Source organism: Girardinichthys multiradiatus, chromosome 11 (genome assembly GCF_021462225.1).
Source record: "Girardinichthys multiradiatus isolate DD_20200921_A chromosome 11, DD_fGirMul_XY1, whole genome shotgun sequence".
NCBI lineage: Eukaryota > Metazoa > Chordata > Actinopteri > Cyprinodontiformes > Goodeidae > Girardinichthys > Girardinichthys multiradiatus.
Genome location: NC_061804.1, coordinates 34,945,851 through 34,962,973, shown reverse-complemented (window position 1 = coordinate 34,962,973; position 17,123 = coordinate 34,945,851). Strand labels below are relative to the sequence as shown.

Genomic DNA, 17,123 nt, shown 5'->3' with positions numbered 1-17,123 from the left:
GGAACAGAGGGAACGGTCTGTTCTCCATGTCCCCGGGTCCTCTGGGACTCACACACTCAATACGATTGTAAGATGCGTGTGGTTTCAGCCGGCAGCTTTGTCTGGGGTGACATCAGACGCCAGCTGAATGCCATGTTGTCTCATGCACCACGGATTAAAGTTAGAGTGCGGAAGTTGTGGAGGGTTTCTGGCTATTTTTGCAGTAATTGTAAATGATAGGTGATGACAACTCATTTGTTTTTGGTGCACCAGTTCTGTGTCAATTATGGAAAGTCACATAATGGTCTGATGATTTATTTGACATGGCTTACGAATAAACAGAGCGTTTATTGTTATAGAATGCGCAGCCCTCTCATGAAAGATTCTCTATATGAGACTATGGAGAATGGCAGAGCTTTTCTCCGAAATATACATTCAAATTTGTTCACACCTCTTGGACTATTTTCCATTTTGTCACATTACAATCACTAACGTTAATGCATTTTATTGGAATTTTTCTTGCTTTTTCTTATTTCTGGTTAATGCATAATTGTCAAGTGGAAGGAAAAAAGACATTTTTTAGCCATAGACAGATTTTCTTTCAGGCTTGCCTTGTATTTAATAAATCCTTCTATCAATAACTATGACCAGGCTTTTGGTCCCCACTTTAGGAAAGCACAATGCTGCCACCACCATGCTTTACTGTGAGGATAGTGTGTTTAGGGCAAGCCTTGGTGTCTCCTCCGGACAACCCATTTGGCACGCAGGTAAAAAAGTTGGATATTAAATGCATCTGACCAGAGCACCTTCTTCTGTGCTTCCTACATGTCTTGTGGCAAACTGGAAAGAGGAGTTCTTCTTCAGGCTTTCTTCATGCCACTTTTCTATAAAAACCAGATTTAGGGAGTGCATGACTAACATTAGTCATGTCAGCAGATTCTACCAACCGAATTGTGGATCTCTGCAGCTCCTCCAGAGTGAACATGGGCCTCTTGGCTGCTTCTCTGAAAAATGCTCCCCTTAGTTGGCCTGTCAGTTTGGATGGAACCCTATGTCTTTGTAGGTTTGCAGTTGAACCATTCTTTTCATTTTGCTCTGCTCTGTGAGATGTGGAAAGCTTGTGATATAGTTTTATAATCTAACTCTGTTTTAAACCTCTCCACATCTTTAAACTTGACCTGTCTACTGTGTTCCTTGGTCTCCATGATGCTGCTTGTTCACTACTGTTCTCTAACAAACCTATGAGGCCTTGACTGACTGGAGTTTATTTGAGGGGTATCAGTGTAAAAGGGACTAAATACTATTGATCACATTTTTCTTTTTTTTCTTTCAGAGAAAATGTTAAATACCATCTAACCCTTTCTGGTCATTTCACAATTATGCACCAGTTTGTTTCGGTGCATCAAATAAAATCCCCCAAAATTACATTGAAGGTTGTGGTTTTAAGGTTGCAAATTATGAAAAAGAATTATGGATTTGAAAACGTTTGCATGTCGCTGTAGAATTCTTCTCTGAAATGTAAAGAGTCGAACATGACACAGCCAGTTTTCCTTCTTTATAGACAAAACAAGCAAAAACTGCGGGTTGTTGTGTCTAGTCCATGCTTCTAGGGATGCAGAAATGATAGTGGTGATAGTGGAAGACAAGGATGAAAGCGTTTATGAGAACAACATGTTAGATCATCTGGGCTGCGTTTGTGCTTGGTTATGATCACACCAGGCATTGCTTTTCCTGGCATGTGTTTTTGCCCTGTCTGATGAGCAGACAGCTGAATCTAATCTTTTGCAGACATTGTGTTGCAAGATCTGAGTCACAGTGACTCAATATGGCCACAGAAGCACTGGTCTGAACCCTGAAGTATACGAGACCTATAAAGCTCTTTCCCTCTGCAATGTATGGAACCCACATTCTGGAAATTTTACAATATTCGTGTGTTTGGTCTTTAAAGTACAAAATATTTTGGGAATTAAGCCTAAATGGATGTGGGAATCAATGTCGTTTTGCCCATAGTTCTGGAGAAACAATTCCTTAGTGTAGTGGTTTGGTCACATGGGTGTGTAACTGGGGCAGAAGAGTTTCTAAGGAAAGCACTGTTCCCATTGTAGTTCAGCAGTATTCCCAGCGCTCCCATTCATGGCCTGAAACATTGTGTGTGTGTAATGTGTGTGTGCATTAGGATCTACACGTGTCAGACTCTTGTGACAGTACAGCCGACATGGATCGCATGAAGAGGAATAAAGTGGAACATGAGCGTCAGACCCACCGGGTCTTGCAGGTGAGTTATTTCTACAGATTTGATTGAATAATATGTGATGCAATTACGAGCATCTGCTGCCTTGATCCTTCTAATCTTTTCTTGCACTTTCTAATTCATGAAGTCATGTATGTGTATTTAGTTCTGTATCATTATGAATTTTACTTTAACACCTTCAATATAGTCTCACCAGAAACTTTATTAGGTACTTTTCGCCAGTACAGGGTTGAGGTGTTATTTGCATTCAGAACGTCCTTAGTTCTTCATGGCGTAGATTTAACAAGGTGCTGAAAAAGTTGCTACGAAATTTTGGTCCACATTGGCATGATAGCATTACACATATACACTTTTGGATCAGGCAACATTTTTCCAAACTATTACTGTTCATCTTTGGTGACCCAGAGTGAATTATTGCTTCCATTTCTTGTTCTCAGCTGACAGCAGTGGCACCTGGTGAGGTCCACTGCTGCTGTAACCCATTTATTCCAAGGTTTAATGTGTTGTGCATTCAGAGATGGTATTCTGCATACCTTGGTTGTAACAAATGGTTATTCTAGCTACTGCTGCCCTCCTGTCCTCTCTAACCAATGTGATCATTTTGTTTTGACCTCTGACATCAACAAGACATTTTTGTGCCATTGTAACTTTCACTTTTTTGTTCTCTGTGTAAGCCTCAGAGATGCAACAATCAATGTCAAATAAACCCTGTTTCTTTAGTTTGAACTTATGCAATTCATTTTCACCATGTCTAGATGCAAAGATGCAGGGAGCTGATGCCTTGAGATTGGGTGATATGCTGTCAGTGCTATATACCAACAGGAATAATGTGTATACCTTTGGAAGAGAAAGGGGGCATCTCCAAATTGTCCTCACAAAGTTGGGAGCATGGAATTGTGCAAAATCTTCTGGCATGCTGAAACATTCAGAGTTCTTTTCACGGGAACTAAGGGGTCAAGCCCACCTCCTGAATAAAAATCCCCACAGCATTATCTCCCCTCCACTAAACTTTGCACTTGGCAGAATGTAGTCAGACAAGTACTGTTCCCCTGGCAACCGAAACACAGACTCGTCCATCAAAATTGCCAGATGGAGAAGTGTGATTTGTACCTCTAGAGAACGCGCCACCACTGTTCTAGAGTCCAGTGGCGCCATGCTTTACACCACTGCATCTGATGCTTTGCATTGTACTTGGTGTATGGCTTGGATGCAGCTGCTCAACTATGGAAACCCATTCCCTGAAGTTCTCTATGAACTGTTCTTGAGCTAATCTGAAGGCTACATGAAGTTTGGAGGTCTGACAATTGACATCTGCGCGTACTCTTATGTCATTTATTTTATTTTTTATAAATTGTTCTAGCTGTTGCTGTTGAATTGTGTAAAATATTATTGTTTGTTCGAAATAAATAAAAACATAAAATAATTTTTGAAGGTGGAATATTTAGGAGAGAGGAAATTTCACAACTGGACTTGTTGATATGGCATCCATCACAGTATAGTGCTGGAATTCACTGAGCTCCATTCTTTCACGAATGCTTGCAAAACCATCTGCATACCTAGGTGCTTGATTCTATTGAGCTGTGGCCTTGGAAGTGATTGGAACACCTTATTTCAATTATTTGAACGAATTATTTTGGCAATAGAGTGTATTTACAGTACCAGTCAAAAGTGTCTTTACTTTCATTACTGTCTCTGGGAACTCTTTTAAGACTGTTGGAAAACCATTTCAGGTGACTATCTCATGAAGCTTACTGAGTGAAATTCAAGAGAGTGCAAAGCAGAAATCAAAGGGGGTGGGAGCGGGGGTATTTTAAAGAGCCTAAAATATAAAAGATGTTTTGAGTTATTCCACAATTTGTTTTTCTTTATACTTTTGCCTCACAGTTTTGACATCTACACTATGTAATAAAACAAGGAAAAGCAATTGGGTGACAAAGGTGTGACCAATATGTTTTAAATTCTCCACCTTTCAGCTGCAGGATGACTGAGCACTGTGCTTTTCTCAGTGTATAAAATGTACAATAATATTTTTATATCAGGTATCATGCATTTGTAGTAACTTCTTTTCTTATTATATTTTAACAATCCTGCATTATCAAATTTATCTAGCTATATATAACCAGTTATTTGGAAAGAACGGTGCAAGAATGTGAGGCTATTTTGGACATGGTCCCACTTTTCAGTGTTAAAAAGTAGTCTAAAAACCATAAACAAACTCCAACTACTGCGCCCTACCTTAAAGAAAACTTTCAGAATAATTATGCCTCATTTAAATGCAGCTGTTTAAATGTTTCTGTCTCATTGCTCTCATGTTTTCCTTTCTTTAACCTAAACTTGAAATGATAAAGATCACAACAGTGCACAGAATGGTAAACGATGGTTATATCAGCTTGCCACACGCAAGTGAGGCAGGCATTTGTGGTTTTAGTAGAAATGCACTGGTTGTAGCTGTATTTCCACTTCTAAGTGTGCGTTTCTATGATATTCCACAGAAATGTTATTTTGCCCACTTGACGCAGGCATGCACAGTTTACTTTAACCTCATCCCACGCTTGCATGTTGTCTTCTCAGCTACAGTCTACAACAACTTTAAGGAAACATCTGTTCTCAAAGGGGGACTTTTGGAAAATAGATCCAGTCAAAATGTGGCACATCTACTTAATCTGGGGTACAAGGGTTTATCAAGCTTGTCACCCATTAAGTAGATCTGTATTGTATGTGCTAAATATTAGCATTTAAAAAAATCCTGGCTAGTTGCAAGTTAAATCTTTAGTATTTTTACATCTAGTACTTCAGGATCATTATGCTTTGTTAATTGGCTCTGAACGCCTCATCCTCACTACAATCGTTTATGTGGCATAATGAGCAATACTCACTCTACAAAGCATGTAAACTTGAAGTTTTAGTTTTAGTGAAACAAACATCACTTCACCTCATTGCTTCTGTCATAACAATTTATTGCCTGTTCCTCTGGAAAATACAACTTTTTGGATTTAAGTCCAACCGGTTATATTTACAGGTAACCTGAGAGATTAGGGTTCAATAGTGTCTATTTTCTCGTGTGTGTGTGTCTGTGTTTTTTTGACAGAATACTCCTTTAGACCTGATTGAAACAGGCAAGTCATTGAAAGTTCAGGCAGAGCGCCCCCACCTGGTTAGCTTGGGAAGTGGACGCCTGAGCACAGCCATCACTCTGTTGCCACTGCTACAAGGTAAAAAGGATGGTATTTTTCTGTAAAACAGAATACTATGGCTATTTAATATTGAAAGTTGTTTTAAAAATTGCAGCTATACTAAGTTCAATGTAAAATTTACATTTATATATGTATATTTACTTAAAGCTTTGCCAATAAGGTAAACCTATCACCTGTAATGTGTTAGGCTTTTCTGATGAGCTTTATTAGTTTATGCAAGTTTTCTTTTTTTTGTTTCTGTTTTACAATGCGTTTAAAAAGTATTTTACTGCACAAAGTCATGCATAATTTGGAAGTGGTAAAGTGATATATAGTTTTCTTTTTTGTTGTTACAAATAAAAATCTGAAAAACGTGGTCTAAATATAGAATTTAGTTCTATAAAAACTAGTTCAAACTGAATCAGTCGGAATAAGGGAATAAGGTCTTTGAACATCAGTTTTCAAAACGTGTCCCACATTATCAGTTGGATTGAGATCTGAACTTCAACCATTCTAACAAGATTAGGGATATTATACTGCTGGAAGGTGAACCTCCACTCTATCAGGTTTTCCTCCATGATTGCCCTGTTTGTAGCTCTATTTATCTTTTAATTACCTCTCATTAGCTTCCCTGTTCATGCTGAAGGTAATGCTTTCACAGTGGGGTTTTGGGGTGGACCAAAGTGCAGGCAAGAACTTGGCAGCAGCATTTCAAGCAGTCTTCAGCTTTATTCAAAAAAACTACAAAGCGTAACAAAAATCACTGCAAGACATAACCAGAGTTGAAATCCAAAAAACTTACATCTGCAGGCTCTGCAAGAACATGGCACACAAGGCACAGTCTAGGGTAGCGATCCGAGCTGTGAAACGAGAGGAACCAGCAAAGGACAATGAAACAAAACCAACTAATATACAGATGGAGAACAAAGGCAGGTAATCAAAGGAACTAAGAACAGGTGAGACAAGGAGGCAGGGAGGCAGAGGGAGCAGGTGAACCTAATAAAACTAAAGCTCGGGAAAGGGACTAAAGACAAGACAGTAAGCAGACCTAAATGAAACTATAAACCAAGATAAAAATAAAGCATAAGAATCAAGGATAAACATGAACTGAAGGAAACTGAGAAACTGGAGGGAACACAACAACCTAAGCACTTAGCAAAACAGAAACCATGAGGAAACCCTGACTACAAAAGTAAAAAAACCTAAACCAACACTGATAGAACAAAACTAAGAATGAAGCAGAGGAAACGACTAGAATAAAAGTAAACAATAACTAAAGCTAACCTATAAAGGAGAGGCTGGAGAACAAAGATGAACAAGAGGAACAAAGCTAAGAAGAACTGGAAAATAAAGGGAACTTAAACCAAGTAATAACTAAAAGGAGAAAACAAATGACGAGAGGAGTAACAGAAAAGTAACTAATAAATAAGAGAGTGGAAGGTGACCAGGGAACTATGATAAATAATAATAATAATAATAATAATAATAATAATAATAATAATGAGGAAACCATTCTAAGAAAATAAACAGGAAAGCAACGCCAAGGGAACTAGGAGCGAGGAGAGCACACTGGGGGGCAGAAGATAACCGAAACAGAAAACCACAACTAAGATGAATACAAAACACAAATAAGAAACATCTAGCTAAAGGTAAACAAAAACACATAACCAAAAGCAAAGTCCAAAAAGTCCAAACCCTGACAAATGTGTAGTGTTAGTTTTGGTTATTTTTTTAAATAAAAAACAAAAATCAAGTAAACGTTTTCCCTTAAGCTTTACATTATGCACTACTTTGAATTGGTCAATGACATTTAATGAAAATGAAATAGATTGAAGTTTTTGGTTGCAATGTGAGACAATGTGGAAAACTTATAGGCAAATGAATACCTTTGCATTTCACTGAATAGTTCATCTGATAATTAAATACAGTATATAAATCACATAGTTTATTTGTTTCTCATCAGGAACTTTTTGTCAGACTAAATGTGTCTTTTGAAGGTTTTTCCACATGTTGCATAACATTTTCACAGATGGCATTTTTGACTCTGCCCATGTGGACTTGACTTCTGACACCCTGTTGGCCTAGGCTTTCTGGCTTTCGACCTACAAAACCTAAGAATATTTCTCAGAGGCATTCAGGTTCTTATAGCTCTCCAGGAAGTAGCTAAATTATTTTTTATTTTTTCAGGGAGAACCACCCTTGGCAGTGATGGGACAGATATCTCCCTGCAGGGCCCAGGCATCGCACCTCAGCACTGCTACATTGAAAACCAAGCAGGGAACATCACTTTGTACCCATGTGGAAACCAGTGCTCTGTGGATGGGATTCCCATCACCAAACCCTATCGCCTAACACAAGGTAGGAATTTTAAGGATAAAAAAATTAGATACATGTTCATTGTTTCACTTTAAGCAAGATTGGCAACGACATCATTTAGCAAAAAGAAATCTCAGTCCTTTCAGTAAAATGCTATCTTACAGTGCTGGTCAGAAGTCTAAATATACTCTTTATAGGCATGATGTCATTAAACTTTCCTTCTTAATGATGCCTTTGAGCCATTCTGAGGAGGGAATGACACAGCAAACAACTTCGATGAATTTTAAAAACAAGATTTGGGGAAATAAGCTTGAATTTAGTTTCCTCTAATCTAAACTGAGTCAATATTACATATACAGGCTCAAATGTATGTTTAAATGTATACACCCTTACAGGTTTTGCAACCTGTAAAAATTTTATGGCAAAATCCTGTCTGTATATTTGACAACTTGTTTTGGCAGAACTAGGCTAGCTCATTAAAGTGTGTTGGTTTTCTAGCTGGCTTTTAAACATAGTCCATTAATTTTTAATTGGATTGAGCTCAATGTTAGCCTGCTATACCCATTCTAAAGCTAGTTTAATTGTGTGTTCGTGATCAATGTCCTGTTGACAAGGTGCCACCTTTAGACGAAAGAAACCACCAAGGTGCAAGCTGATTATAAGGCTGAATATTCTGGCTTGCCAGTGCCATTGTTCAAACTAAAGAAAATGTAACTTCACCATGAACTGAAGGGGAGGCAACCAACATATGATGATATAGGTTGATTGTCTACCTGCTGGGCATTGCTGCCTGACACAGCTTTGTGGGCACAAAAGGGTCATCAGCTGAGGACCACCAGTCATTTTTCGCTCATTTAACCCCAGTACATCTCATGGTGGTGGAGCGATGGCAGGGATTTCTCCCTGCCAACCCCTGCTGATGCCCTAGGTGTTACTCATACCCAAGCTCTTATACTTCCTCCTCAGCAACAGCCAGAAGCTGTCTGTCTCTGCCCTTTCTCAGCCAGTTGTTTAGTGGCTTTCTGACACACTGCTCCTGTACGTCACATATCATGGATCAGGCAAACAGTTGAGGCGCCGACGAAGCCTCTACATTCCACTTTGACAGGGCATGTGATGGCTTTCCAGCCTGCCTCCCTGCACTCTACTGCCAGGTGTGTATGTTTGAGACACTTTAGTGGCTGGTAACCTCCATCCTCTCCTTCCACGGGACAGTGAGCTCCACCAGCAAAATGGTCTTGCATGGTTCTGACTACATAGTTAGGTCTGGCCGGCTGGTGTATTTACTATCTCCCTGGGGAATTGGAGCTGTTTCCTGAGGTCAGGTGTTTCCACCTCTAACCACCTTGGGACACCACTGTCTTGCAGCCTTATAATAATACTAGAGGCAAGAAAGAAGACCAAGACCAAGACAGAAGAGTCTGCTCTAAAATCTAAACCTTTGGCTTGACAGAAATTCGTAGCTACCCACACTGGCATGCAAAATATATTCAAGATAAAAGTTTTAGGGTCAGATGTAACAAAGATTGAGCTTTGGTCTTGATGACAGGGAATATGTTTGGAAGAGGAGTCCACCAAGGTTTAAGCTTTTCATAAACTGAAAACTGCTGGCACACCAGTGTGAGTGTCATGAGTGTCACTGTCCATGATGAAGCCAGTCTGACTTCACATGGAGTTAGAGGTTACCGACCAAAAATCCTCTGCACCAACATCAATGACTTCAAGCACCACTGAAACTGGCAGCTGTATGCAAAGACTCTTCAAATGCCTTCTGGGAAAAAAAAGTAATTCTATGGACAGAAAAGACACACACTGTGAAAAGATTTAGCTATTTGGCCGCACTAATTGATTTAGTGTGTTTGGAGTAGTAAAACAATTATCATAAACTATAAAACATCATTTCAACCTGGAAAGACTCACATAACGGAGAAACAACAAGAAGACGGTTCAATAATTTATTAATGAAAGATTATTTATTTGGCGGGAAGACGTAAATGCTGAGGATGATGTAGGTTTGAATAAACATCTTAGGATTATGATTAGGTACATCTTCCCCCCTGGGATCCGATCCTGGTGGTGGCATAGGCCTTGGTATGGAAGGAGTTGGGAGCCTATGGTGGAGAAGGGGTGGAGGAGGGTCGAAGCTCAGCAGAAGACCGGTGTTTTCCATGCAGAGGGTCTTTTAAAGTGATGCCCTGGGAGATGATTGGCTGAGGAGCAGTGCGGACCTACCGTTGATTGGAGCAGTCAGTGATGAGTGATTGGACGTGGCGGGGTGGTCAGTCTTCCATGTTGAATTTTTGTTTAAACTCCATACCAACTGTCAAGTGTGGTGGTGGCTTTATGCGTTGGGACTATTTTGCTGCCATGGTTATTGGTTTATCACACAAAGTGGATTAATCAATGAAGGAGTTATACCTCTAAATACATCAACCTAACAGCTAGATGTTAGGTTGATTGAATTAGTTGTTTGAACAGGAATCAACCCGTTTTAATGCACTCTATTATTTGTGATGGGAGGGTTGTCAACAATTCAGCCAGCATTGTACTAGCAGCTTGTTGACGGCTACTAAAAGTGTAAAGATTCTCTGCAGTTGGCTACTTGACATTTACCCAGCCTGTACCCATGTGTACCAGTAACTATTTTGATAAAATTTACCAAGAATTCTGGTGTGGTGCTGTTGGTGTAGGGGTTAAGTGTGCGACCATGTGCCGAGGCTATATTCCTCGATGCGGCTGTCCTGGGTTCGAGTCCCAGACCTGGTGACCTTTGCCAAATATCTCCCCCTCTCTTTGCCCTATTTCTTGTCTACCTACTGTTGAAAAATAAAGGCTTCTAGTGCCGCAAAAAACATTACCATAAATTTAAACCTGTGTCCATAGTCTTTGGTTTAAAATGTATTTTTTTCTTGATGTATAATCATTTCACCCTTAAGAGAGAATGTGTCCATGATGATGCATTTAAACTGCGTAAACTTCTCACTGGCACTGAAACAATGAGCAGTCCCACCCTCTCCGCCCCCTCTCCATTAAACCCAGTCCAGCAGCAAGAACAGAATGTCATTCGAAGCCGGCATGTGTGTGTGGAGGCAGCAGCTGCTCAACAAGAATATATCAAACTTGGTACCTAATTTAAAAGACAATTATCACATTTCAAGCAAGAGCTTGCGAATGGGGGACATTTCAAGATAAATTTAAACCTGCTCTGGAAAAAATACAACTGGAAACGAAGCTTCTGAATGTGACTTTCAGGATACAAAGAGAGTAAAAATGCAATGAAGTCATAAGGAGGTAATTTGGCTTACTGTCTTTTTAGGGTTAAGTTGAATTTATTTAAGAAGTGTTTTGGAAGATAAATAAATCACTAATGACTGAAAGCTAAACTGTATGCTATATGTATGTGTGTATGTGTGTTAAACATTCAAATAAGTCAACGTGTTTTTCTCTAAACCCAGGCAAATGCATAGTGTTGTGAAAGCCATGCTGTTTTAAAATATCATTACTAATAAACTTTTGGAATTCAGCTAATATGTTGTTGATACCTGTCTAAATGTGCTTGTGTTTCCTGGCAGGGTGCATGCTGTGTTTTGGTCAGTCTGCTTTCTTCCGCTTCAACCATCCTGAGGAGGCTCAGAGGATGAGGAGTATGCTGCCTTCAGGGAGCCTCAGAGTGAACACAGTCAAACCACTACCTTCTGGTAAAAAAACAAAAAACAAAAAAGCCACAAACAAATTCCCATCTTCTAAATCCAGCACCATTCTAAACTGATCCTATAATCCAGAAATAACCGTCCTTTAACAACTATGTGTACAAATGTTTTTGCCACTTCAGCTATTCTGGGCAGAGCAAATGCCCTTGGCACATAAACTACTTCAGATTCCTTCTTTTGTACTGAAAAAGTCAATAGGTACCCCCTTGTGTTAAACAGCAATCTTACAACTTGTTCCTGTTTGGTTTACAGGTAAATATAAGCTAGGACCTTCAACTTTGAAATTGCAAAATAAAAGAGACTTGAGACTTTTCCATCTATTTAGTATTATCATTATTGTATTTTTTGTTCTGACTGTGATTTAAAATATTATTAAACCTGATGGAATTAAAAAAAAAGAAAATCTAATTATCAGTGGCCTACATTGTGAACTATTTCATCTACATGTTCTCTCAGTGTGGTGACTTCATCGTAATCGTTGCGTCCTGCTATTTGTATGCTTTCACTGTGAATATAAGCTCATTCTGGCCCACTGCCCGCCTGTGATATTTAGAACCCATTCTCCTGTGACCTTATTAGTTTGGCTGTCAGCGCCTGCACAGTAATGGCCACCGCACCCTGTCCATAGTGTATAGCACAGTCTTTCCTGACGAAGCCCTGAATTTGTCCGCTTTAAATTAGTTCAATGGCTGCATTTTTATATTTAGCTGCTGTGTATCCCTATAGGTTTCCGACATCTGTAAGGAGCATCCCGAGCACTTCAGATGACTTTTAAAGACACATTTTAAGCTTTTTGTAGCCATGAAAAGCCATAGCCTCTAAACATATCTATATATTTTCAATAGAGTTGAGCGCTGGGTCATTCCAGAAGCCCAAAGCTGCTTTAGCCAAAACAAAACCAGTTTTAGTGTGTTTGGGATTAATTGTTGTAAGACTCAGTTCTGTCCAATGTAACTCTCCAGATGTTCATAGAGTTCAAATGAAGAATTCAGAGGTAGTCCTCTTTTTTATTATTCCTTCTATTTTGTGCAGTGCACTAGTATCTCCGGCAGCATGGTGCCACCGTCATGCTTGACCTTGCCTTATGTCCTCAAAACAAACTTTGTCATTGAGGCCAAATAATTTTTCTCTTCGTCTCATCTGACCATAAATCTTTTTTTCCAAAGGCAGCTTCAAATTTTAGTCAAGCTTATTTGTGTTGAGTTTTAAGCAAAGGCTTTTTTTCTTGGTTGGTACCCTGTAACTAAGTTTATTTATGTTTTTAATGGCAACACTGGTGTGCAAGCATCTTCCAATTTATGATAGGCTTGAGAATTAGTGGTCCCAGTTATGCCAAAAATGATTAAAAAATTTGTGGTCTATGCTGTAAAACCAGGTCTATTCCAGAGATCAACCACTATAAATTGACTTTACCAATTTTGCCAAGAATAGTGGTTAAATCTACAGCCAGAATTATACCAGAATACTTTTCTCATGGCTACAAATAGTGTGTTTTCTTTGTAAATTGCTATCAGTAATCCAAGTATCAGTAGGAATGCATGTATATATTTAAACCTCTTCTAATTCTATGAATTAGAAAAAATTCACAATAAATTAAAATGTGTGCACACAATTTAGTTTTTGAAAACCATTAAAGTTATTTGTTTCTGAAAAGAAAACTGTTCAAATGCTTCTAGAAAAGGCCTAAGTTATTCTGACTTCCATGCCCATGATAAGTGTCAGTAAATCTCTCACTGACACTGTGGGCTTGAACAAGTTTTATAAAACAAACAAAACTACCCGCCTTTGCCCCAGACCTGACCTATATGTGGTGTGGGTAAACAGGACAGATGCCCCACATTGTGTGTTTAGTTGTGTGTGTTTTTACAACTGTCCTCTACCTTTACTTCACAGGAATGCTCATGGACAAATGTTTCTGTCTCCCTCTGCAGACTCCCACAGTGTCTTAAATGGAAGCCACAAGTCTTTCTCAGACAACAAAGACAATAAACTAAATGGAATGACAAAAACTCTGCAGGACTCCCTCAAACTGAAACCACCGTCGTCATTATCTGGGTTTGGTGAACAGTCTTGTCAACCAGCTGTTTTAGACACGTCAAATGGAAAAACCGGCACTACGCCAGACAGTTTCATTCAAGAAAACAACAGGAGCATCTCTATGACTCAGAAGGTCACCAATGAACCCCTTGCAGTACCTGTTCCTTATCCACGGAACTCACGCTCTTTGGCTTTGAGTGGTACTGGTGGGACTCAGAAAACCCAGGAGAGCCCAAATCTTCTTAGAAATGTGGGGAAAGAGACAACATCAAGCCCCAAGCTCCATGTCAGAGTATCGGAAAATTCAAGCATTAGTCACAAACCCTCCTCCGTCAAACTTTCCCGCACTGCTCCATCCAGCCCTCAACTAAGATGTTCCTCTTTTCAGACAAGATCGCACAGCCCAATGCGAGAGCTGGGTCAGCCTCTCTCTGATGCTGATGTCCCTCATAGGATGACTGACTCCACCAACCTTAGGGAAGTTCCTCGGGTCAGCCCCTTTGTGTCCTACATGGAGACTCCAGGATCACACGGAGTGCCTCAAAGCCCCCTGGGCCAACGCAAACTTTCAGCACCATTAAAAGCAGAGGCCATGAGGGCCATAAATGCACAAAACCCATCATCTCTCTCTGGGCTGGAAAAGCAGTCAGAGAGCAGACTGTTACGGCCTGGACCAGCAACTGGCATCATATCAGGCCTGGGTTCAGTATCTGGTTTGTCTCCTCTGGCAAGCCCTTGTAACGAACGGAAGACGGCCTGCATGAGTGCGAAAGGATCCTCCAGCAAGGAAGGGAATCCTACAAAACCATATACCAGGGAACGCAAAAACAGTATCTCTGAGATCAGCGATAATGAGGACGAGTTGCTGGAGTACCATCGGTGGCAGAGAGAGGAAAGGCTGAAGGAGCAGGAAATGGAAAAAATGGTAAGCAATCAGAATGTGATAAGATTTAGATTCTGTTCTATGCTTGAGCCACATCTAAACAGTTAGAGTTTGATCTCTAAGGCGCCATGTGTTGTTGAGCTTTAGCTTGAGAGGATAGATGATATCTGTACTTTTCTGTGCATTCATCTCTGTTTTTGGTGTTTGGGGAATAAACCCAGAAAAAAGACACTAAAGGCAGGACATTTTTTAATGAAACGGTTGCTAAGCACAGTGTAGGCAGCTCTCGTGTCTTTTTGGTTGGCTTTTCATCTGTAATTTCTCGCCATTATCTGCCACAAACCTTCAGACAGAGAGGCTTTGAAAATATGCCAATCATTGCTTCATATGAAAATATGTTCAGCATTTCATCTATCTTATTGGTTAGTTAGTTACACCACAGGACAAATTTACCCAAATGAACAAGTTTGTAAATGAGATAAATACAGTTCAGTGAAGAGGCTCAGTGACTTCTAGCATGGCAGTCTGCCCTCATATCTTCTCCAAATTCTCTGGCACTCAGCCAGTAATTAATCTCTTCTCCGAACATTGCTAGCATTGACGGCCCATGTGGCCTTGGTGACACTGGGGGAACATTCTTATGGACGTCTTGGGGTACAGCGTAGAGAGTGCGGCTGGTTGTTGCCCAACACTATATTTACCGGAAAGATGAGTGGCATCTACTTTCAAAGCTGCCTCCCTTTCTCGTGGGACTCCTTGTTCTTCATTCCCACACTAGATTATAGACTTCATGGTTGTTATTTATCTTTACTCAAGCACTCACTCTTTTCTCATCACCCTCCAAATGGCAATTCAGCTCCCACCCAGTTCTGGCCACTAACAGCTGAAATGATCACAGGGGTGGGTGGTCACTGCAGGCACTATATACTACATGTCCGAAGAATGTTTCAAGGTCCAAAAAAACAAAGAAAAAAACAATAGTAAACTTACTGACCAGCCAGCTTACTAAGTACCCCTTTTCAATTATCTGGTTACACAAAAGGCAAATCAGCCAATCACATGGCACCAACTCCATGCATTTTAGGCATGACTTGCCTAAGTTCACGTTGACCATCAGAATGGTGAAGAAAGGGTATTTAAGGAATTTTGAACATGGTGCTGTTGTTGATCCCTGACGGGCTAGTCTGAATATGTTAGAAACTGCTGATCATGCCAAAGGTCGGAGGAGAATAAGAAAAACAGGCAGCAATAACTCAAATAACAACTTGCTACAAACAAGGTATATGCAGAATACTATTTTTGAGATGCCAAACCTACTGTAAAAAACATGAAAGCCAGAATCCATCCGGGAATGTATCACTTACTTCATTTCATTGTGGTAATCAGGCTGCACAGCTGCAGACATAAAGGCTCTGAATAAAGTAATTAAGGAGAGCACAAAACATAATTAAGGACCCCACCTATCCTGGGCATCATCTATTTCAACTACTACTTCTGAAAACCATTACAGTGCTGCCAGAACATGCGCATCCACCCTCAGAAACAGTTTTTACCAAACAGCCATCAGAACAATTAACAAACACGGAATCTACCCTATCTCTCACTTAGCTCTTTTCTTTTGTTATGTTTTTATGCAATTCTATTGCATAAAGCACCTTTTATAGGTCTTTGTGATTTTTAACATAATACTTAAGCACTTTTGTAACATTCTGTTTTAGTTGTGCATGTTTGTTCTGTCTGTGTTGCCTGATGAAGAGTTTTCTAATTTCAGTGCCTTTTAAAATGCAGTGGCAACAACTAAATCTGTTTTTAATCAACTGTTCAAGTTGGTGGTTGTGGTGTTATGTGTGGGAAATATCTTAGCACACCATGTGTCTTAGTAGTAACTGAACATCGTTTAAACACCACAGCCTACCTAAGCAATGCTGATGACCTTATCCATCCATTTTAACCACACTGGGCCCATCTTCTGGTAGTTGATTCCAGCAAGGATAATGCACAATGTCACAAAGCTAAAATGATCTGAGACTGCTTTGTTGAACATGACAGTAAGTGGACTACTTTCCTCCAGTAACATCCACAGTAACCAGATCTCAATCAAACAGATCACATTTTTAATGTGCTGGAACGATAAATTTGCATCATGGATCTGCAGCCGACAAATCTGCAGCAGCTATGTGTTTCTAGCAAGCTGTGCTTAATAAAATGGTCGGTGAGCATTTGTCCTTAATGTTTGGCATGTTTAGCACAGATATTGTCTACATAGGCTTATAATGTAGACAATATCTGTGAAAATATGAATCAAATATCTAAATATCTATAAAAATGCTAATTAGCATTTTTATGCTGATGACACAGTTTTTTTTGCACTGGATCAGATCCTGCTCAGGCCATTGAATTATTGCACAAAGCCTTTAATGCTGTCCAGCCTTACTCCTTACATAACAATAAGTGTTAGGAAAAAAGAGGAACTCTTTTAAACAGTTGAAAATGGTGGTGGTAGGGTGATGATCTGGGGCTGCTTTGCTTCTTCAGGACCTGGAGCACGTGCTATATTCGATAACCTGGAATTCTGTTTTTTACCAGTAAATCCTTAAGGACAATATTCAGTCATCAGTTTGTAATTCTTAACTCACACTTGGGTCATGCACCAGGACAGTGATCTCAAATACACCACCATGTCCTCCTCTGAATGGCCTTTTTCGGCCATTCAGAGGAGTTTCCTATTTAAAGTCTGGACTTAAATCCAGTTTAGATGCTGTGGTGTGACCTTT

General features: G+C 39.8%; 1 protein-coding gene across 8 annotated transcripts in view; it reads left to right on the top strand.

Annotated features, from left to right (window-relative positions):
• Nucleotides 1-17,123, top strand: part of phldb1a (pleckstrin homology-like domain, family B, member 1a) — a 65,482-nt gene that overhangs the window by 6,743 nt on the left and 41,616 nt on the right. For 7 of the 8 annotated variants that reach the window (XM_047379263.1, XM_047379257.1, XM_047379258.1 and 4 more), the window contains exons 2-6: nt 2,156-2,254; nt 5,319-5,442; nt 7,591-7,761; nt 11,292-11,417; nt 13,361-14,391. In XM_047379263.1, coding sequence (XP_047235219.1) covers nt 2,156-2,254; nt 5,319-5,442; nt 7,591-7,761; nt 11,292-11,417; nt 13,361-14,391 — 1,551 coding nt within the window. Of the gene's footprint in view, nt 1-2,155; nt 2,255-5,318; nt 5,443-7,590; nt 7,762-10,807; nt 11,011-11,291; nt 11,418-13,360; nt 14,392-17,123 lie in introns of those variants that run through there. The other variant, XM_047379262.1, reaches the window with a different exon arrangement.